This window comes from Zalophus californianus, chromosome X, assembly GCF_009762305.2.
Source record: "Zalophus californianus isolate mZalCal1 chromosome X, mZalCal1.pri.v2, whole genome shotgun sequence".
In the NCBI taxonomy this organism is placed as follows: Eukaryota; Metazoa; Chordata; class Mammalia; order Carnivora; family Otariidae; genus Zalophus; species Zalophus californianus.
Window position 1 is genome coordinate 37,336,006 of NC_045612.1, and position 22,019 is coordinate 37,358,024.

At 43.9% G+C, this 22,019-nt stretch overlaps 1 protein-coding gene across 1 annotated transcript in view; it reads left to right on the forward strand.

Annotated features, from left to right (window-relative positions):
- Positions 1-21,265, forward strand: part of DCX (doublecortin) — a 119,370-nt gene extending 98,105 nt beyond the window's left edge. The window contains exons 6-7 of the mRNA XM_027609647.2: positions 2,833-2,927; positions 13,159-21,265. Of these exons, the coding sequence (XP_027465448.1) occupies positions 2,833-2,927; positions 13,159-13,215 (152 nt within the window). The 3' untranslated portion in view covers positions 13,216-21,265. The remainder of the gene's footprint in view (positions 1-2,832; positions 2,928-13,158) is intronic.
- Positions 21,266-22,019: the final 754 nt, after the last annotated feature.

The following is a 22,019-nucleotide window of genomic DNA, read 5'->3' on the forward strand; positions in this document are numbered from 1 at the left end:
TGCCGGTGCATGCATATAACACTCCAAGCTTATCTGTCCTCTAGGTCTCTACCTTCTGCCTTGTCCCTTCTCTCCCTCTCCATTGCTTTAAGTCATCATCACCTCTCACCTGGATTCATGCATTGTCTTCTTTTTAAAAAAATTTATTTTAAATAAGAATTTAAAGAGAGTGGGGGAAGGGGCAGGGGGAGAGAGAGAGAATCCCAGGCACGCTCCACACCTAGCACGGAGCCTGATGCCGGGCTCGATCTTACCACTGAGATCATGACCTGAGCCGAAATCAAGAGGAGGACGCTTAACTGACTGAGTCACCCAGGCGCCCTTGGACGGGCGCATTGTCTTCTAACCGATCTCTTTGTTTCTACGTTTCTACCCTTACCTGAGCCCACCCCACCAACCCCACCCCAGCTTTATCACAGCAACTGGAGTAATAGTTTTAAAATGCAAAATTGAGAGTATCACTTTCAGATTTCTTTCACAAACGAAACCCCCCAAAAAAGGCCCCACAAAAGGCCCCCACGGCCCATGTCCTCTCCCGTCTCACATCTTGGAACTCACTGCTGGCACCCTGTTTTTGAGCCATTTTGGGCTATCTGTACTCTATAAATACACGGTATTCTGTTACACTCCCGTGTCCTTGCCCCTAATGGTACAATCCTAAAGTCTAGAATACCCTTTCTGCCCTCTGCCTAAGCAGGTCCAGTTCATCTTTTTGTAATGGCTTTATTGAGATACAATTCACATAAGAATTGACTCCTTTAGAATGTACAGTTCAATGGATTTTAGTTTAGCCATAGAGCCGTGTCATGGTCACCAGGATTGCCAGAACATCTTTACCCCTCTAAAAGAAACTCTGCACCTATTAGGAGACACTTCTCATTTCTCCCCAGCTACCCACTTCAACCCTGGCCAGCCCCTGGCACCGGTCAATCTACTTTCTGTCTCCATAGATTTGTCTCCAATTATTCCAGGGTCATCTTTCAAGATTTTTTTTTTTTTTTTTCAGGCATTGCCTCCTCCTGTGTGCCTCCCAGTACCCTGATTTCAAAGCCTCTCCTCTGGGCTGTAATAATTACCCCTGCATGGTTCTGCCATAGTACTTAGCCCACTGTATTCTTGCCTGGCTCACCACAGGAAGTGACTTGCTCATCTCTGAAACCCCAATGTCCAATACTTGGCTTGGTTTAGAGAAAGCACCCCGTAACTACTGGCTAAATGAATGAATGACTTTCAGGAAGCCCTGACAGGGAGAAGGACCTCTCAGTAAGTGGGTGAGAGATGCATTCACTAATACACAGCTCAAGCCAGATGGTGGATACCTATGTGCCCAGTTTTCAGCTTACTTGCACTTGGATAAACTCAGCAAACACCCCACTGGTGTCTCTTCCATCTCTACAGTTGATACGCAGGTTCCAGAACCTAAGGGAAACATTATCCTACGTGGAGGAGAGGAACTATAGCCTCAGGAAATATTCATGATACAAAATTTAGGCTTTATGTGTGGGACTAACTCAGGTCATCCTCCTGCTTAACTTTCAGAATTTTCTATTCTCTCTCTCTCTCTCTCTCTCTCTCTTCCTCTTGCCTTCCCTTCCTTTTTGTTTCTCTCTTCCTCCCCCCTCTCCGCCCCCACATACCTCTGGGATATTTTTAAAAAACATCCCTTTGTTTTTAAAGCACATTTCAGAGTATCTCTGATTAACGAAGTTGGTCCGTAGATTAAAAAAAAAAGAAAAAACTAACTTTAGCATGAGATGTCTAAACACGAATCTACTCAAAAGCTGTTTAATTGTTCCATTTCATGCACCACATTTTTTTTTCACATGATTGGATCTTGAAGAAGCTCATTAGCAAAGGAAATATAAAACAATTTGCCAACACAATGGAGTAACAAGATGTTACATACTAAACCATCTCCTTTTCAGCATTTTGTTGGCCTAGAGAGAAATGGGGGTGCACCCTGACTCCGGCCATGGCTGTCTGCCTTCCTCTGTCTCTGTGCCTTTCTCCCGGTTTCAAACTTCCTCATTCTTTTCTTCTCCCAATCTCTTACGCCCATCTTCCTTGTCTCGCCTCTCCACGCCTGATCTCTTTCTCTCCCTCGTTTTTGATCCCCTCCCCCTGCCCATCTTGCTCTGCAGCCTTTATGTCTCACACTGTTTCTCCTTCACTTTCTTTTTCTATTCTTCTTCCTGAGTGGTTCCCTTTCTTTTTTCTTTCCTTCTGTTCTTTTCAGCCAGGATGAGGCAGGGAAGAGAGAGTGGGGGGTGTGTGTGTGGGGGGGGTGGCAGAGGGAGGCGAGCAGGAAAGGAGAGAGTGTGGAGGGATTGACCATGGGACTGTCCTGTACCTGCCACATCATCTGCCACCAGAGGGGATGTGCCCCTGGTCCCAGTCACCCATATTCCCTTCCCCTTTAAGGTAAGGCACAGAACCTCTTTGTGCCTCACTTTTTTTTTTTTTTTTCTGCCTTGTAACATTGAAACAAAATCGTATGTTCCCAGACTACCTCCCGGAGATGGTGTTAGGGTCAAACTTGGGAATGAATATGAGAAAGGTTTGAAAAGAACCAGAGCCCTGTAATTGGAAGCACTCAGGGGAGAGGGTGGGCGGATTATGGCCCTGCACTGCTCCAGGATCTAATTAACTGAGGGTTGCAGTTCCGGCTTTTCTGAGGAATGTGTTTCTTCTCACCTTTGTTCCGCTCATCAAATCACTTGGTTGTCTGTGTACCTTGCCTGAATGTTCTTAGTGTCTTCGGAGGGGAAGGATAACTGGTTCCTTTGTATGCTGTTGATTCTTATCCCTTCCTTTTCTCTTGCCTCGGGCTAGCAAACGGGACCTCCAGCAGCCAGCTCTCTACCCCCAAGTCTAAACAGTCACCCATCTCCACGCCCACCAGTCCTGGCAGCCTCCGGAAGCACAAGGTATTATGTCTCTTATACCTTACTAAATCCCTTTGCACTCCGACTTCTTTGAATAGCTGGGTGAGGGTCTGCTCTGCCATCTCCTTCAGCAATGCAGCAAGGCCAGAATCTCCCTTCTCTGGTCCTTGAGTTCGCAGCCCTGGGAATCCCAGCAGGGACCAAGCTTCCAGTCACTTTCATTTATTTCTCTGACCACCTGCCTCCCCCACCCCCCTCACGTTTACCTACTCCCAGTTCCGCTTACCCAAAAGGAAGAGGTAACAAAGGTCCCAAATGCATATTTCTGAGTTCACGGTGTTGGTGTCGCCAAATGATGGCTCAGAGGATGAGCCAAGTGCTTTTCACTCCAACTGAGAGTCGTAGCAAAGAGGGTGTTGAGGGCAACTTATGTCCCCAGGCACCAGTGGGTGGAAGGGACAAAGACAGCAGTTAAAGTTAGCACCGAGTGACTGACTCCCTTTAGATTTGCGGGACATCAAGATATGAACAGACCCTAGTTTCGGAGGTATGCTTCCTTCCCAGGCAGATTCTGGTTCAGTGTAGGAGAAAAGGACACGTGTGCCGCACTGGCCCTGCCTGGGCACCGTTTACACCTCCAAGTCATTCCAAACAAATACCCTGCTAAAATAAGAGAAGCTTGTAGACTTGCTAGCCCCACTTTCCAAGCAGATTCCCACCCAGAAATCTCTTCTGGATAGAACATCTGGAGTGGGAGTGGTCCACGGCCTTGAACCTCATCTCTGAGGCGATGTGAATGTGGTTTCGGCTCTGAAAATCTGCCACACTCAGGAGCAGCTTCTCCCTGCTCACAAGACTCTGTGTGACATGGAAAAAAGCAAAAGGCCGCTAGTGTGGCCAGCTCCGTCACGGAACCACAGATGTTCGGAGCTGGAAGGGAATTTAGATGGAGATAGATTACTTTCACTTGATTCTCTCCATTGTCTTATGAGGCCGACCTTTTGCAAGGGAGGAAATTAGGATCCAGAAAGGTTAAGTTACTAGGGTGACGTAGCTAGGTGGTGGCAGACGTAGGCCAGGTGTCCAGGTTACCACCACCCGTACGCCCGAGCCAGTTCACGCTAGCTCTGTGGCCAGCGACGCCATGTTGGTACCTAGAACTCAGCCGTGGTGGCAGTATTTGCACCGTGGAAATCAGCACACTTTACACATCAAGGCTGCTGTTTTTTTCCCCCAGGAAGTTGGTTGTTAAACGTGTAACCACAGTACACCACTGCCCCACATCCATTTTCCCATTTCTCTACATTAAAATTTTAATTTCCTGGTTCATCTGACCATTACCCGTTCCATCATTCCTACTTCCTGTTCCATTCCTGTAAGGGCCCCTTTAAGTTTCTGGTACTGACCCTGACCAGAACCTTCTAATTGTCCTGCTCAGCTATTTGGTTTCCCCCAAAGGACGATCTGCTGCACTGTCTGTATGGCCAGTGCTACCTAGAGGTTGTAGCAGGGATGAAAACTACTCTTGCAGTCAGCTTTCAGTTATTCTTCTGAGCAAAGCTTGTTAAGATGGACACTCCAAGATGGGAAGTAGTCTACTTCTGTTGTTCCGCTCTCCCAACAGAAGCTCCTACGCTACACTGCTTCTTGCTGTGTCTTTGCCTTACGCATTTCTGCCCTTACTGCCCTTCAGAGAAGATTGACCTGCCCCCAGCACCTTCCATCAGTACCTTCCCAAAGGGATGGGGCAGCTTGGGGCATTTATTTGGCCTGCTCACTTGAGTCATTCAGCTTTTCAGTTGACATGTTCAGTTCATTTAGGCTGAGGACCCATCGTCCATAAGCCCGTTGAGGTGAGTGCTGACCTTGTTAAATCATTTCTCCTGGTTGGGTTTGCAGGCTTTTTGTGTGCCATTTTCAGTGAGTCCTTTTATTTTTAAAATGACTCTTTTTTTATGACAGTGAAGCAAACAAACATTATGTAATACATTATATGATTTTCAAGAGACAACTTTTAAAAGTCTTTCTTTTTGATAGCGTATTGTAGAAATGGAGAGTAGGGGCCAGTTCTTAGGTAGAACGTCCTTTGATTTAGGTGTGTCTGGTGTTTCCTTGTGATTAAGTCCCTATTTTGCATTTGGGGCAGAATTGTCATAGAAGGATGTCGTGTCTCTCTTAGTGCATCCAATCAGGAGGCAACAGCTTCATGCTTAATACCACCAATGATGCAGGGTGAACTGTTTTTTTCTGAATAACCTAAAAAGTTCTGTGAACTTGGCTCAGTCCCCCTGGGTCTCAGGACTCGGCTTCTTGCTCCTCCTTTTACCCAGCTACCTGAGCCTTAGTTAGCACCCTCAAGGTCCTTGGGCAGCGGGCCTAAGCAGTTCTCATCTGAACTTCCATCCAAGTGGACCTGAAAGGTGTGAGTCATGGTGGAGACAGGAAGCAGGTGGCTGAGGCCATGACTTTCCTCCTGCGCAATTGGAAACAAACTTGAAGTCCCAGCATCCCTTTGGTAACTTTTGATGGCTGTGGCAAGGCCCTAAGCTGTAATCAGCCACTTGGCTTCCCCTCTTAAGCAGCTCATGGAGAATCCTCTTTAATGCAGCTGTGAGGGGGTTAGCCAAAGTCCGCATACTCAAGTGCTACAATATGGACACAAAGTAAGTCCTTGGATAATTAATGAGAACAACATTTTGCATTTCCATACTGCTTTATCCTTTTGCACAGTCATTTTCCTGTTTACCCTTGCGATAACACTGCGAAAGAGCTAGGTCAGGCAGTGTTTCCATCTTACAAATGTAAAAGGGGGGTGCCAAGGGCAAAGACAACCCCAGTATGATTCAACAGTGCGGAGAAGGTAGCACATTAAAGATGTTCCAAAAGCCTAGAAATATAGGGAAACTCTTTTGTTTATTTGAAAATGTTTTCCAGATTAGTGATTGCACTCATGCCTTTAAAGGCATTTGGCTTGCAGAGCTGTCTGGAGATCGGAAGGGAATATATTTGACATATTACTTGAAAATATAACTAACATGATTTAAATACACATTCTCCTCTATGTTTCTAGACCTTTTTTCTGTTGTCCTATAAGCGCTTGGAGATATCGATAGTTTGATGAATAAAGCAGGGTCCTGATCCTTAAGTCACAGACACCACTCTAAGTGGATTTTGGTAGTGTAACCAAGAGCGGACCAAAGGACTATAGGCACACAAAGAGGGGTGGGAAAGGCCTCAGCCTGGGGGAGGGTGGGAGATGGGGAAAGTTTTGCAGACTAGGTGACACTGAAGTGGGGCCTTGAAGCCTGGGTCGGCTTTTGATGGCTGGTGAAGAGAATGGGCACTCCAGCATTAAGCCATGCCGTCAGAAAAGTGCAGGGCACATTTGGGAAAAAGCAAACCCAAACTAGAAGCCAGGTTTCTCAAAACTCCTCTCTGACTTCCTTTGGACTATAAGCTCCTTGGACCAGAGACCAAGATTTTGTTTTCTCTAACGCAATAGTATCACCAGCACAGCTGTATCTGTTAAAACATTCTGTTCTGTAGGGCTCCAAGGGACTAAGCAAATGAATTTCAGGTGCAAATTATTTGTACTGTTAAGCAATATGTGTCTTTATGTATTTCTACATATCGATCAAGAAAAACACAGAGTTGAGATAATTCCTTTTCCTGAACATTGTTCTACCCACACAAGAAAATATCTTTTGAATACGAAGGAAGTGGATGGAGGAGAGAAGTACAGAAGTTCATTCCCAAGACTAGTCATATGGATTCCCTCCACAGCCTGCCTCTCACCTTACCCATCCCAGGTCATAGCAACTCCAAGTGCAGTCTCCTCCCTATTCTACCCGTAGGCCTGTCCCCCTGCCTTCCTCTGAAATATAAGTCTGAAATAATCTTCTCCTGTAATTATTTCCACCAGCCAACCAACTACACTGAAGGGTCTGTTACATGAATAATCAAGAGCAAGGGTGAATGCTAAAGCCCAGGGTTCGGTGTGGTGGGACTCAGAGGGGCCTCCATAATGAAAAGGCCCTTCTGTATCGCCGCCCCCAAGATGCCCAGGGAGTTCATGAACTTGGCAGTGTCTGTCTCGTTTCTCTTGCTTTGGTCTAACTAATAAAACACAAAATGCAATGATCTGACTTAGAGAATTTTAGAACCAGAAGGAAACTGGATATAATTCACATACTGTAAAATTCACCTCTTAAAAGTGTACACTTCAGTAGTTTTTAGTATAATTACAAAGTTGTACAAGAATGTATTCATCACCCTCAAAAGTAGTCACAGCCCCTTGCCCTCTACCCAACCCCTGGCAACCACTGATCTACACTCAGTTTCTATGAGTTGGCACATGCTGAACATTTCCTATAAATTTCCCTCTGAGCACTGCTTTAGCTGCATCTCATAACTTTTGGTGTATTGTTATTTCATTTTCCGTTATTTCAAAAGTCTTTTCTAATTTCCCTTGTGATTCCTCCTTTGACCCATTGGCTATTTAGCAGTATGTTGGTTAATTTCCACATATTTGTAAATTCCCCAAATATCTTTCTGTCTTTGGTTTCTAATTTAATTCCACTGCAGTGTCTTTGGTTTCTAATTTAATTCCACTGCAGTCAAAGAACATACTTTGTATGATTTCAGTCAGTTAAGCAGACCCAGGTGTAGACTTGTTTTGTGACCTAGCATATGATCTGTTCTGCAGAATGTTCCATGAGCCCTTGAGAAGAATGTGTGTTCTGCTGTCGTTGGATGGACTAGTCTATAGATGTGCAATTGTTTGTAGTGCTGTTCAAGTCTTCTCTTTCCTTGTTGGTCTTCTGCTTAGTTATTCTGTACGTTACTGAAGGTGGAGTATTGAAGTCTTCAGCTGTTCTAGATGAGTTGTTTTATCCCTTCCTTCAATTAAGTAATTTTTTGCTTTATGTAGTTTGGTGCTCTGTTGTTAAGGCACATGTATGTTTTCAGATGTATTGACCCCTTTTATGATTAGGAAATGTCTTTATTTTTCTCTAGTAACAATTTTTGTCTTAAAGTCTATTTTTGTCTGTTATTAGTATAGCCTCTCCAGCTCTCTTTTGATTACTAATTGCATGGTAAGTTTTTTTCCATCCTTTTGCTTTCAACCTACATGTGTCTCTATATTGTGTCTCTTTCAGGCAGCAGAGAGGTGGATCATGTTGTTTTTTTGTAAAATCCATTTTGCCAATCTCTGCCTTTTCGTTTGAGTGCTTAATCTACTTATGTTTAATGTAATTACTGGTAAGGTAAAAATTACATCTGCCGTTTTGTTATTTTCTATATGTCTTATGTCTTTTTTTGTTCCCTTATTCCTCAATTTCTGCTCTTTTTTGTGTTAAATGTTTTTTCTAATGTACCATTTTAATCTCCTTGTTGTATTTTTACTAATTTTATTTTGAGTTATTTTCTTAGTGGCTGCCCTGGAGAGTACAATTAACATCTTAGTGCAATCTACTTTGGAATAATATCAACTTAATTTCAATTGAACATAAAAAAATTTACTATGGTATGGCTTTGTCCCTCCCCTGCCCCTTTTGGGCTCCTATTGACATACAACTTACCTCTTTATGCATAATAAGTCCATCAGCACACTTAGGTAATTACTGTTCCACGCAGTTGTCTTTTGAACTGGGTAATAGAAGAAAAGAGTTACAAAAATAAATTTGTGCTGTCTTTTGTATTTACCTATGTATTTACTTTTACCAAGTGTTCTTTCTTTCTTATGTGGATTTGAATTACTGTCTATTGTCCTTTCATTTCCCCCCTGAAGGCTTCTCTTTAGTATTTCTTGGAGGATATGTCTGCTAGCAATGACTGCTCTGTCTTTGTTTATCTGAGAATGTCTTGTTTTCTCCTGCATTCTTGAAGGATAATTTTGCTAGATTTTCTTAAATGCCTTGATCCAATAAGGCTCCCTGCCTTGGCTGAGATGCTGTGTGTGTGTGTGTGTGTGTGTGTGTGTCTGTGTGTGTCTGTGTGTGTCTGTGTGTGTCTGTGTGTGTGTTGGGGCATGATTTCAATGCTCTGTCAGGCAGTTTATAATTTTCCTTAGCCTTCATTTGCTGCTTGTGCAGGGCCTCAAGGCCAACCAGAGGTGAGAGTCTAGGACCTTCTTAGGTCTTTTCTCAGAATACACCCAGTCCTGAACATATGCCATGTCATTGAGATTCCTGGGAATATGTGAATATGTTGGAGCTTTTCAGAGTCTCCTAAGGACACTAATTCTCTAGCTTTTCCTTTTAAGATTTTGAGGAGCTTCATTTGCCCCAACAGTTTCCTCTACTTTGGGCAGCTGTGATTTCAAAAAATTGCAGCTGATTAATTGCTCCTTGAAAAGGTGGTTCACAGTGAGTGTGCTCTGCATCAGGTCAAATAAAGAGCCCTACAAGTGGGAGTTTCCAAGGAACTACCAAACAGGTCAAATAGTGACAATTCTCTGGGAATGGGGCATTTTGGGGAGCTCCCAACTCATTCTGCACCATCTGGTCACTACTAAGTTGCTGTTGTTCAGATACTGGAACTGAGAGGCTGTTGGTTTTCAAAGCTACCCTGGAGCTGGGGAGAGGGAGAAGGGAAATAGAATAAGCTAAAGCACTAAAAGTTTTGATATTCTTACTGAGATTCAGCCATTTTTCTTGAACAAACCCTTTTTGGATTGCTGAAAGCTTTTGGCTAATTTCCAGAGTTCTGAAAAAGTTGGTATTGACAATTTTTCCAGTGTCACTGTTGGAGCAGTCTTTTCAAAGAGTCTTTCTTTGCCATTCTGGAAGTTTAGAGCTCAAAGATACTTTTGACTATGTTCAATTTTCGCTTTACTCAAGTACAAGAGAAGTAAAATCCCTTCAGAGATGTGACCTGATTGTGTACCACTTTGCCTGAGTACAATTTTACCAGTTTTTATTGAACTCCCTCTTGTTTCCTCAGCCTTGCACTTCCTGTTTATCAGTTTTATAAGAGATTGTGTTTGGTAGTTTAGAACAAGGGTGCCAAATACTGCTTATGGCCTGGTTGTTTGGGGATGGCCCCCCGATGTAAAAAAAGAAATGTTTCTTATATCTTTAAAGAGTTGTAAAACAAGCAAAACCCAAACAAACAAGACTGCATGACAGAGACCATATGTGGCCAGCAAAGAAAGCACAAAATATTTACTATCTAGCAATATTTGTACTTTGTACAAGTACAAGTACAATAATGTACTTTGTAAAAGTACAAAAAAGTTTGTCAGCCCCTGATTTACCATGAAGGGATAGCGGGTTGGTGAGAAATGAGTCTATTTGCTGTAGTTGCCTTTTTTGTGTTTTTTGATGATCAAATAGTCCCTTGAGGGTCCTAAATAACAGTCTGAGAGGTGGAAGAGACATTACATATTGTCCTTTCCAATACTGAATTTTCTTGATGAAGACACCAAGATTCCAAGACTTGTTCAATGTCACAGTACTAATTATCCAGGACTAAAAGTTCAGGTTTCTGAATATACTTTGCTCCTCTTTCCATTGAAGCTGCCTAAAAATTTTCTTACCCCTTCCTTCTCAGCAACAAACATTCTTTTTTTAAAAAAGATTTTATTTTCAAGTAATCTCTACACCCAACATGGGGCTTGAACTCACAACCCCAAGATCAAGAGTCACATGCTCTACTGACTGAGCCAGCCAGGTGCCCCATAGCAAAAAGCATTCTTTTTTTTTTTTCTTAAAAGATTTTATTTCGTCATTTGACAGAGAGAGACACAGCAAGAGAGGGAACACAGGCAGGGGGAGTGGGAGAGGGAGAAGCAGACTTCCCACGGAGCAGGGAGCCCGATGCGGGGCTCGATCCCAGGACCCTGGGCTCATGACCTGAGCCGAAGGCAGATGCTTTACGACTGAACCACCCGGGTGCCACCAGCAAAAAGCATTCTTAACTTTAGATAAATAAGTCCCTCTCCTCCTTCCTCATCTTCATTTTTTCCTCTGACTCACAGAGAAGCTGTATGCTCCAATTTTTTGGACAGTTCTCTACCTAAGTTCTTTCTTTGTATTATACCAAGGAAGGTCCCTTAAATATCCACAGAGTTGACCCTAAACTTTTGGGTTCCCTTTAGTATCTTGCTGATAATGTGAATGGTAACAGTGGTTTTCAAACTGCTTCATTTGGAGATGGGTGAGATTCTGCCTCCCCCATGTCCTATTCAACCACAACAGCTACACTTTCATTTATTTTACGTATTGGGCTTCCAAACAAAATTTCGTTTGTATAGAGGATTTAGAAGGAGAAGAGAGAGAGAGATTTTAAAATCGCTGCTTTAGATTCTGAGTGAAGTAAGTCCAAGAAGAATCACAAGTACCTCCAAATACAGCTCTGGGGACAGTGGGAAAAACCAATATCATGTCCCCTCCCCATCTCCTCAAGATGTAGACAAGCCTGGGTCAGAACTGGAGCCATGGATCCTAATTCCCTGTGCAAAATGGAAGAGCATCAGGAAATAAGTTGCAAGTGGGCAGATGGATTACATTTTCTGGGTTAAGCATTTGCTCAGGACCTGGCAGTTCTCTGGGAGCCTGAAATGAACTGACACATATATTCACAACTGATTCTTGACAAAGGCGCAGATTCAATCAAAGGAGGAAAGATAGCCTTTTCAATAAGTGGTGCTGGAGCAACTGAATATCCATAGGCCAAAAAATGACCCCTAACCTAAACCACACATCTTATGCAGAAATTAACTAAAAAAATGGACAGTAGATGTAAGTGTAAAAGAGGTAAAAGGAAACATAGGAGAAGATATTGTGATCTTTGGCTAGGCAAAGAGTTCTTAGGTTTGACAACAAAAGTACCATCCGTAAAATAAAAAGAATAATAAATTGGACCTCATCAAAATAAAAAAACTTTTGCTTTGTTAGAGACCATGCAAGAGATATGGAAAGACAAGCTACAGAGTGGGAGAAAATATTTGCGAGCCACATATCTAACCAAAGACATATATAGAAGATAAAAACAACTGTTAAAACTCAACGTGAGAAAGAAAAAAAAAAAGAATATGAACAAAAGACCCGAAGAGGGGCACCTGGGTGACTCAGTTGGTTAAGCGTCTAACTCTTGATTTCGGCTCAGGTCATGATCTCAGGGTGGTGAGATTGAGCCCCGTGTTGGGCTCCATGCTCAGCGTGGAGTCCGCTTGAGATTCTCTCCTTCTCCCTGCCCGTCCCCCTGCTCATGCTCTGTCTCTAAAAAAAAAAAAAAAAAAAAAGACCCGAAGAAACATTTCGCTGAGGAGGAATTACAGATGTCAACTATGTATGTGAAAAGAAGTTTAACACCAGTAGCCATCAGGAAAAAGCAAATTAAAACCATAATGAGATACCACTACAAACCCCCAAGAATAGCTAAAATAAAAGGTAGCGAAAACACCAAATACTGGTGAGGACATAGATAAACTGGATCACTAATACTTTTCTAGCAAGAATGTAAAGAGTACCCCCACTCTGGAAAACAGTACTGCAATCTTTACAAACTAAACGTGCAATTGCCATACAACTCAGCAGTGGTACTCCTGAGCATTTATCCCAGAGAAATGTAAACTTATGTTCACACGAAAACCTACTGTATAGGAATGTTTATAGCGAGCTTAATTTGTAATAGCCCACAATGCCCTTCGATGGGTGAATAGTTAACCAAACTGTGGCATAACCGCACTACAGAATGTGGCTCAGCAATATAAAGGAGTGAACCTGCTGATGGGTGCGACAACCTGTACGAATCCCCAGGGAATTATGCTAAATGGGAAAGGCCAGTCCCAAAAGGTTACATACCGTATGATTCCATTTATATAACAGTCTTCAAATGATGAAATTGTAGAGATGGGAAAGAGATCATTGGTTGCCATGGGGGGTTTAGAGGTGGGAGACGAGGGGCTGTAGCTCTAAATGGGGTAGTGCGAGGGAGCCCTTTGATGGGGTACACAGGTCTGTATCTCAGCTGTGGTGATGGGCACACAAATATACTCAAATGGTGAAATCGCATAGGACTACGCACACGCACACGCAACACAGGTGCATGGAAAATGGCAAGATGTTACCATTGGGGGAAATTGAGTGAAGGGTACATCAGCACAAGTATTCCTCCCGATACTTCAGCTTCCTCTGAATCTGTAATTAGTTCAAAATAAAAATTAGAGAAAATACGAATTAAAAAAAACCCAGTCATCTGATGTTGCCCATTTCAGAGCCCAAGATGGCAAGAAAAGGAGTTAACTTTATCTCTTATCTTCTTACAGGATCTGTACCTGCCTCTGTCCTTGGATGACTCAGACTCACTTGGTGATTCCATGTGAAGGAGCAGAGAATGTTCAGAGTCCAGAGTACAAATCCAAGCTTACCGTTACAATAGGGTACTTCTGCTCAAGTGTCCAACAGGGCTATTGGTGCTTTCAGGTTTTTATTTGTTGTCGTTGTTATTTTTAAAAACACAGTGTAATATGTTGGGTTTATGTTCCTGTGATTTCTCCTCTGGGCCACTGATCCACAGTTACCAATAATAAGAGATAGATCGATAACCATCCTTCGGGGTAACTTTCCGGGGATGCAAAATGTCCTAGTCCATGACCTTTCTATTGAAAACTTAGGCGCCTGCGTTATTTCTCTCCCGTCTCACTTTGCTCCTACACGACAGTCTTCCTTCTGTAGAGGGTTGTGTACATACATAGCACTTAAAATGCGTATGTGGGAAAGAAATTCATTGGCAAATCCAAGAGTGACAAACACAAGTGCCCCTTGTCTCCCGATCTCAAGAATGCTGGAGGATCCTGAGAGGGCAGCAAGGCAGCTCCCCAGCCTCGCTCTTCACTCCCAGCTGAGCCTCCAGTTTGTCGTCTAGCACCAATTCTGGCTGTCAAGGGGGAGAAACACCAGCAACTTGTAATTCTGACACCAGATGCTTAGGACCCCGGTGCAGGGCTAGCAAGAGAGAAACCAGGCAGAACTGAGAAACACTGTAGGCGTTTCGGCAGAGTTTCTAAAGCACAGCAAATTTCTTGTCGATCTCTCCAGTGGGGCAATTTGGAATCAATAAGCAATTAAGAGTTGGCGGTGAGGGACTTCATATGCCCGATTCCTCTAGGAGACTGTCTAACATAGCGAGTTATTACACAAACGGTATGGTATCCATCTATCTCTGGTCTATTGAATGCCTTGTAAACAGCCAACACTGAAAACACTGTGAGAATTTGTTTTCAGGTCTGACACCTTTCGGTCGCTTTTTATAGCAAGAAAACCAATATCCTTTTTATAAAACTTCGTGTCTGTACTGCAGGAGCAAACTCTTCAGGCTCCTTTTTTATAAACTGGTGATTTTTCTTTTGTCTAAAAAACACATGCAGAAAATTTACCAAAAAAAAAAAAAATGCAGAAGAATAACGTAGTTTAGAAATCATGCTGTCACTGCCAAACAGAAACCTCCAGGAGGACACAAAATGAATAGCAGAGGCCAATTCAATAGAATCAGTCTTTTGATAACTTTTTAACAGTTATGCTTACATTAATAATTTCAGCGTGGACCAGACATTCTAATTATATTTTAAAGGAAATGTTACGGCATATTTTAAGCAACTCTTTTTTTATCTGTGATCCTGATATTTCATACTGAAGACATAGAAACCTCTCGCTTGTCTTTAATGCTCGAGAGGATTTCTCTTTGCTAAGGACCGACCATTCGCAATAGTTCTCAGTCTTTGAGGTACCGGTTCATAACACTGCCTTTTGTCTGTAATCATAGCCCATTACGGCAAAGACGACTAAATTGAAGAGAAAGCCATGCATGCCAATTCTGTGTTTGCTTTTAGCAGATAATGAAGATTTTTTCCTTATTTCTTTGTAATTGTTCGGATAGTTTGCGAGGTGCAGCACTCAGCCAGGCTGCGGTTTGGCTCCTGAGTGACTTGCAGTTGTTCCTCCACTTGAACTGGAATGAGCGTGGGGTGTGTGTGCGTATGTGTGTGCACCCGCAGTTGCTTCAGAATTAGGAGATACTACAGGATACCCCACGTGGATCCGTGGCAACTTGGTGGCATTGCTGATGTGGGAGGGAACTCGGTGGTGGAAGGGGTAGCTCAGATCCTCCTAGACAAGCTTCAGATGACCTTAGCTACAAGAAATATGTTTGGTTCAAGGAAAGTCCTGATGATGGTAGTACTGATTCCTGGTTAAATTGGTCCCCGAGGAACCCCAAATCATGAGACTCTCTCTTTGCCCCTCTCCTTTACGTGTAGGCCTGTTGGAAACCATGACGAAGCCGATTTTTCTTACCCCCTACTTCCTTCTGGAAGCTCAAGGTTTTCCTTAGTGCCTCCCAGAACAATTTGTAGTTAATTGGGGAAAACTGGTACTCGGGATCGTAGGGGTGGCGGGGCAGAGGCAGGGTAGAGAGAGTGGTGGTAGAAGGTCTATTTTTTAATCTTCAGGCCAGACCCCCAAAGATTCCACTCTCTCCAGATCTCATTTAGCCCAGTTCCTTCCATTTAAGATGAGACAGAGGCTGAGGCAGCTAACTAACATGCTGGTGAGGATCAAGACCAGAGGAGGAGTTCAGATTTTCTCCTGTCCAGGCCCTGTGCTACCTCCCTGAGCATTTCCTCACTGGTGGCGGGTGTACTAAATGGACACATTTTCTTTGATCCAACAGTCTTCAGTCATAAAAGTAGATTTTGCATCTTTCTTTGAATCAATTATAAGAGAACGTTTCTGTACTGCCACTTCAGGGGGCTTGGTCTTGTTCCAAAATGCAAGCCTTTAATGATTGCATTTTAAATTAGCTCATTTTCAAGGCAGAAGAAGAAATTGTAACTGAGCGCCTTCACCCCTGTCATTCATGCCGGATTTTGCCCAATCCAGTTTTACCCCTAAAGTCCCATTGTGTTACCTTCTGCACACTCAGCAAATATCAAGTCATTCAGCGAGCATCTGCCACCACTCTCCCCATCCTCCCTCCCTCTTTTACGCACGTGCGTGCACACACGTGCGCGAGTGCTCACATGCGCGTGCGCGCGCGCGCACACACAAACACACACACACACACAGTCCATCTGTTGCTTGTTCCTACCTCCTGATTTTTCTCCCTTACAGAAATAGAAATAGGGACAAAGAAGGGGAAAATGTATATATGGGGGCTGGGCTGAACAACTTCATAAGTAGTGTTAGATAGAGGTAAATTGAGAGAAGATTTCCTTTTCTCTTCACTGTTTTGGAAAGGATAGCCATTAGCATGACTGCTTTGTGTCCTTAAGGACTTTAGTATTAGCCTAGATTGAATCATAGAGATTTCTAGCTGGAAGGAACCTTAGGATCACATCATCTACTCCAAATTCCACATTTTCAGGCCAGGAACGGCGATGCAGAGGTAAAGTAATTTCCCCAAGGTCACACAGCTGGCTAGGGGCAGGGCTGGGATTAGAACTCACATCTCTTGGCTCTTATTCCAGGGCCTTTTCCCACTGAACTGTATTGCCTTCCATTAGGCTCCTGAGAATTCTTTCCCAGGGTCATGTTGCATCTTGGAGCCATATGCTGCTGCCCTGAGCTCAGTGGGAAATCCACCCAGCAACCTAATACGGCTCTTTCTCCCTGTGTTCACATGGTTCCCATCCACATGGACTGCAGATGTCCCCAAAGAGAAGGAGACATTGAGGACCCACAGGAACAATGAGGTCCCTGACCTTGTCCACCCAACACAGAGGATCACTGCCCCACCTCGAGGAGCCCTCAGCCCTCTGAGCTCCTGCCCTGCCCAGTTGAAATGGGGGGAGACTGATTTTTTTCCCTGTCAGCTCACCTCATCTCATCTCCTACTGGTTGGGTCTTCATAGGCTGAGGGAAATGTTTCTTGTTCCCAGAGCAGCGAAAGGAAGGAAGAACAGAACCATAGCTTTGTTCATCCTGACATCCCGAGACGGCTTTTCAGTATGTTTTAAATGACTATGGCTGCCATTCACTGGTAATGATTTCTTTTAAAATATGGGAGAGAGGCTAGCTAGAGAAAAGAGCCTGGTCTCGACGTGGTGGTTCCCATCCACAATGTTCCCATAGCCATCCTGCCCCAGTGGGGACAATTTCCAGGTATAACCAAGGGGCTTTGTAACTAAAATGCAGCCTGGCTGATGGTAAACATCGGCTCCTTGTGTTTGCACTAAAATAGCAAGCTATGTGCTCTACACACCATACTCCTCTTCTTGTGTACATTGCTTGTTCCTGTGGCCTCCAAGGCAGAAACCAGGGCAACCAGGTCTGAACACGTGGTTTGCCTCACAGCAAGGTTCCTCCTGGGAACTGAGGGGTATTCATTAGTTCAGGTCCAAGAGACCTCCCTCTGGGCTTACCCCACTTCTCAGGAAATTCTCTCTTCTTCCTGCTTCTCTTCCCCAATCGGAAGGAACCAAGGAACCTTAAAGTGGATGTAGAGTTCTAAGAAGAAGGAAAATAGAAGGGGTCTGAGCCCCCTGGATCCTTCTTTGGATCACCCAGCCCAAGTCTTAGATCAGCAATCCGGTGCTTGCCTTGGACAAAATTGTGTCTACTTCTCCAGTCCCTTCAATACTCTGGCAGGACATGCCCTCAATCCCCCTCAGATTTGCTTCTAAATAGCTTTTCTTTTTTAAAAACACGTCTCACTGGGACAAGGGAAAAAGCATGCCCATGTGCCCCAGATGAGCTCCAGCACACTGATGAGAATGTTTTCAAAGATCAGCCTACCTCTGAAACATCTATGCCAAGAGACATCTCTGGATAGATGCCCCAGGGCAGTGGGGTTTGAATGACCTCCTTTGCTACCCAAGTCACTCTGGGGACTAAAAGGTATTGGAGATTTATTTTTTGAAGAAGGCCATTGGAACCTGTCCTTGGCCACAAAGAGCCACTTGAATCTCCAAGGCCAGGCCTCAGTCATGCATTGCCCTCATTGCATTCAGGGATTTGGCTCTTAGGCCCAGGCTGTTTTCATCAGTAAACCGTCAGTATTTTGAAGCTCATCTGAGATGTGGGGGCCTTAAGGGTCCCCTGTTTTGGGACCTGGGATCCAGGGAGAATGAAGTCCCAGACGTTGATCTGCCAAAGGTGATCTGAGACCTCCTGTGTAGCAATGGAACCGTCACACTTCTGCCACTGCCCTAAGGAGGGGGACCTCTTATGTAGCGTTGGCCAATGGGACATTTTGTGATTCCATATGGGGTTTCCTCTTCCTTATCGGTGTGGCCCCCTGGAGCAAGGATACTGCATTGATTCCTTGTGCCTACCTTTTGGCGGGAGAGGCGTCTCTAACAAGCTCTCTGGCTCTTGGTGGCCCAGACCCAGTCTAGTGCTGTTAATATTCAGTGGATTGCCCTAAAGGCTGTGATTATGGACCAAGACAACACTGGCCATTTCTTAAAAGTGAGTCCCAATTTTATTCTTCTGTCTCTTCAGGAAAAGGAGACTTTCTCCTCTGTCTCCCCCACCCTGGTCCCTAGAGCTTATCCCCATCCCCAAAGATGTGGTGTGGCCTTGACAGTCAACCTCTTGGTGTTGCTGTTGCTTCCTGCTTGTTTCTCATGAAGGATCCATGCAGACCTCCCGCTTTGGCTCAGGTGGTGTGATGTGACACTGGCTATCACACGACAAGACTCTGGAACCTGCTTCAAACTGCCTACCGTTGTATCCCTGAGTTTATAGGCTTTGGCATCTTCTGGAATCGGATGGAATCTTGTCTTACCTTAGATGCCTGGGGCTGGGGGATGGGGAGTATAGAATTCCCTTTGGGAATTAAGGCATCTTCCTGCTCCCGATTAGAAGGACAGGCTAGTGGGGAGAGGTCAGATAACACAACGGAAGTCAGAGCAAACAACTTGTGAACTAAGGCACAAACGTGGGGGCGTGGAAACTTCTCATTTCTGGGTTAATAACCTGAGAGGAATCAATGTCTTTTCTCCACTCTCTACCTCCCCTGTGTATCTCTTTGTCTTCTCTTTCTCTCTCTAGTTCACTAGAATTGCTCTGTTATCATTCTCTCCTTCCAGAGTACAAATGCCCATCCCTTGTCCTTTGCAATTCTCTCTCTTGTTTGTTGTCTCCCGTTTTATTCCTTCCTTCTTCCATGTCTAGGTATTGGGCATGCCCACATGCCTCTTCTTAGCCCTGGGATTTTGCCTTGGTGATGCGAAGTTATTTCTGGACTCGACCAGCGCTGATCCCACCCCAGTCCAGTCAGAAGTGTGGCGGTTGAAATCAATCTGATCCTGGCTCTTTCTTCTCCATTTTCAGTTGTGATTCCCCAAAGATCTTCACAAGCAGTTTCCTTACAGCTCATGTATCTTTGGGTCTTTGCCTTCCAAGCACTGTACAGAGCACTCTGTGGTTCTTTTTTAGTCTGCCATTTTGTGGAACAATGAAGTGTGCTCAGAGAAATAATCAGCTGAACAGAAAAATCCACCCATGGATTCTTATCAGCTAAATACGATTAACTGATTTTGTTTGATTCGCTTGATACTTTAAAAAGCTGCAATATAATATAATGAGAGACCACAGGTCATTTCTGCTGTCATTTGGTTTGGCCGGGTGGGGGCTTCGGCGGGGGGGGAGCAACTCGGTTCAATTTTACCCCATGACGCATTAAGCTGTCCCTACCAACCTTATGTTTGGGGCTTGCCAACTGTTGAACTGTTTTAGCTAAACTGATAGGCAGTTGGGATTGATTTCAATGGAAAGGGTAATTAACAAACCCCTACTACAGAGAGAAACATTCACTTAATTAAAATGTATTCGTCCTTCTGTTACTAAATTCACCTAAACATTTACTCTTGACTCCCAACTGTTCCTATCCCTGTGCAGGCAGTCCATATAAGAGTAATTAGTGGGCCTCAAGAAGTCAGCTTGTAGGTGCTAATTTATTCAACAGGGTGAGCAGCCCGTGGGGATGTCATATGGAATGCCCTTTCCGATGGCTTTTCTTTATAAGTTCTCTTAAAGGGATTTGAGCGAGTAGGAAGTTATACCAAAACGTCTCCCATGTACGGTCCTGCAATATATTGCAGCTTGAAGCCAATGATCCCTTATGACTTGTATACAACTAATGCATGTTTTGATTGAAGTTTGCATTTCTCATGTGTGGTAAGTTCTTTAAAAAAAAAAAAAGTTTCGGGTCACCTTTTTGTGCCATTAAACTTGTACAGAAAACGCTTTTATGGCCATTTTCAAAGGGAGAAAGTTTAAAATGGAAACAGCCCACCCTTTCTGCCCTATAGCTCTAGTTAGAACTCAGTAAGTGTAGCAAAAGCAGCTGTAATTGGTGGTTGTAGTATTAGAGGCGTTTAGCTTGCTAGTGACTAGCTTTGGAGAGTAAATGCATGGTATTGTACATCACATTTCCTAAATAACTCATCTTAACCTCTGAAAAGAATATATTCTTCCCTCTGGTCCCTCTTCCCTGCCCCTGCCCGCTCCCTCCCCCTGCTCCCAGGTGTCTCACAGTTGTAAATAACTGATTTGGGGGCCAATGCTTTTTGCCAAGTCAAGTCAGCAAAGAACAAACCGGCCAAAAAGGGGGGAAAGGCATTTCTCAACAGTCTCTTCGGCAGCTAGTGACCATTTCTCAAGGAATGACGTTATGATCAAAGACTCAACTTCCCTTTGCATTAAAAATAATCGGTGGCAGCTGGAGAATGTGTTTGACCATTTGCTTATTACATTGTGGAGTTGAATAGTTTTCAGAATCGCGTGTCATTGAAAGACAGTGGACAACGATGTTCCTTTATCCCTGCAGCAGTTTTGAGGTATTTGGAGACCTCACAAGGTTCTGCTTGACCAACAAGCAATACTTATTAAGAAGGAAAAAGTGAAACGGAGAAAGACAACAGATAACTTAGGGACTTTTTAGCTGCCCCCTTAGAAGAGTTCTAGCCGTAAAAGACAAGGACATGTGCATATGTATGCATTGCCCACCCCCAGGTTTCCCAGGCAATGCCCAGACTGTGATTCTAAAGTAGTGTTCCAAGAAGGCACTCTCTCCTTTTTGGTTTGCTGTTCCCACTTGGACTGGTAGGTTTGATGAGGCTCATGTAAAACCAGCTGGAGCAGACCCTTTTCATCTCCTGTGCCTGTTAATATCCCTCTCCCTCCCTCCACGATTTCATGAGGGCTTTCTTTGGTTAGAGGACTTCAAAGTCTAGAGAAGTTCCCCATGTGTGTAACGTGTTGTGAACTGTGAGTGCTGCAGATTCACGGCATTCAATACCAGGCGGCCGAAGAGCTGCTCTTGCAATCATTTTGGCTCTCAAGCTCTGTTCTTCATCTCATTCTCATTTCTGTGTACATTTGCAAGATGTGTGTAATGCCATTTTCCAAAAATAAAATTTGATTTCAATATTTCTGGCTGACAGTGTCCTTTTTTTTTTTTTTTAAGCATTGAACCAATGATCATATAACCGCAAAATGTCCGAGCTGGAAGAAAACCTAGACGTTCATCCGTCCAACCCCTTAATTTCATAGATGAGGAAGCTGACGATCGATATATGATGGAAACGCCACAATTAACAGCACACCACATTTACACCATATAAGATCCCAGTATCTCTTCCAGAATGGAGCAGGAATCAAATGGCTTCTTTTTATGTATAAGATGCTTTGACCAAGGTCAGCCTTGGTCATCAGAATAGGTCACTTCTAGTCCTGTGTTTGCAGAGGCCCAAGAAAGACTCCACGTGGGTACCTTGCAAATACCTCTACCTCTAGTCCCTGCCTGCAAATTCCCAATCCGTTGATGGTGCAGCTACTCTCGGGGAGAGGGGACACCTAAATATCTTACTCACCCTCAAGCATAAATGACTAATTAAATAATGTTCTCAGGGGAGAACACAAGGCGCTGGGCTTGCAAAGAGGTTGATTGAAAGGGAGGAAGGAAAGGTTACAGAAAGAGGAGGCTGAGCTCTTGGAAAACAGTGTGAGCAGTCTCACAGTGAGGGCCAACCTTGAAAAACCCAGTATCCTGGGTATTCCGTGGACTGAGATGGTTAGGAATTTTCCTTTCCTCCGTACAGCATTTTATCAACTAGCCCCACGCCATTACTCTGGTTGAGACAAAAAAAAAAAAAAAAGTAAATGGGATGGGAATTCTTAGTGT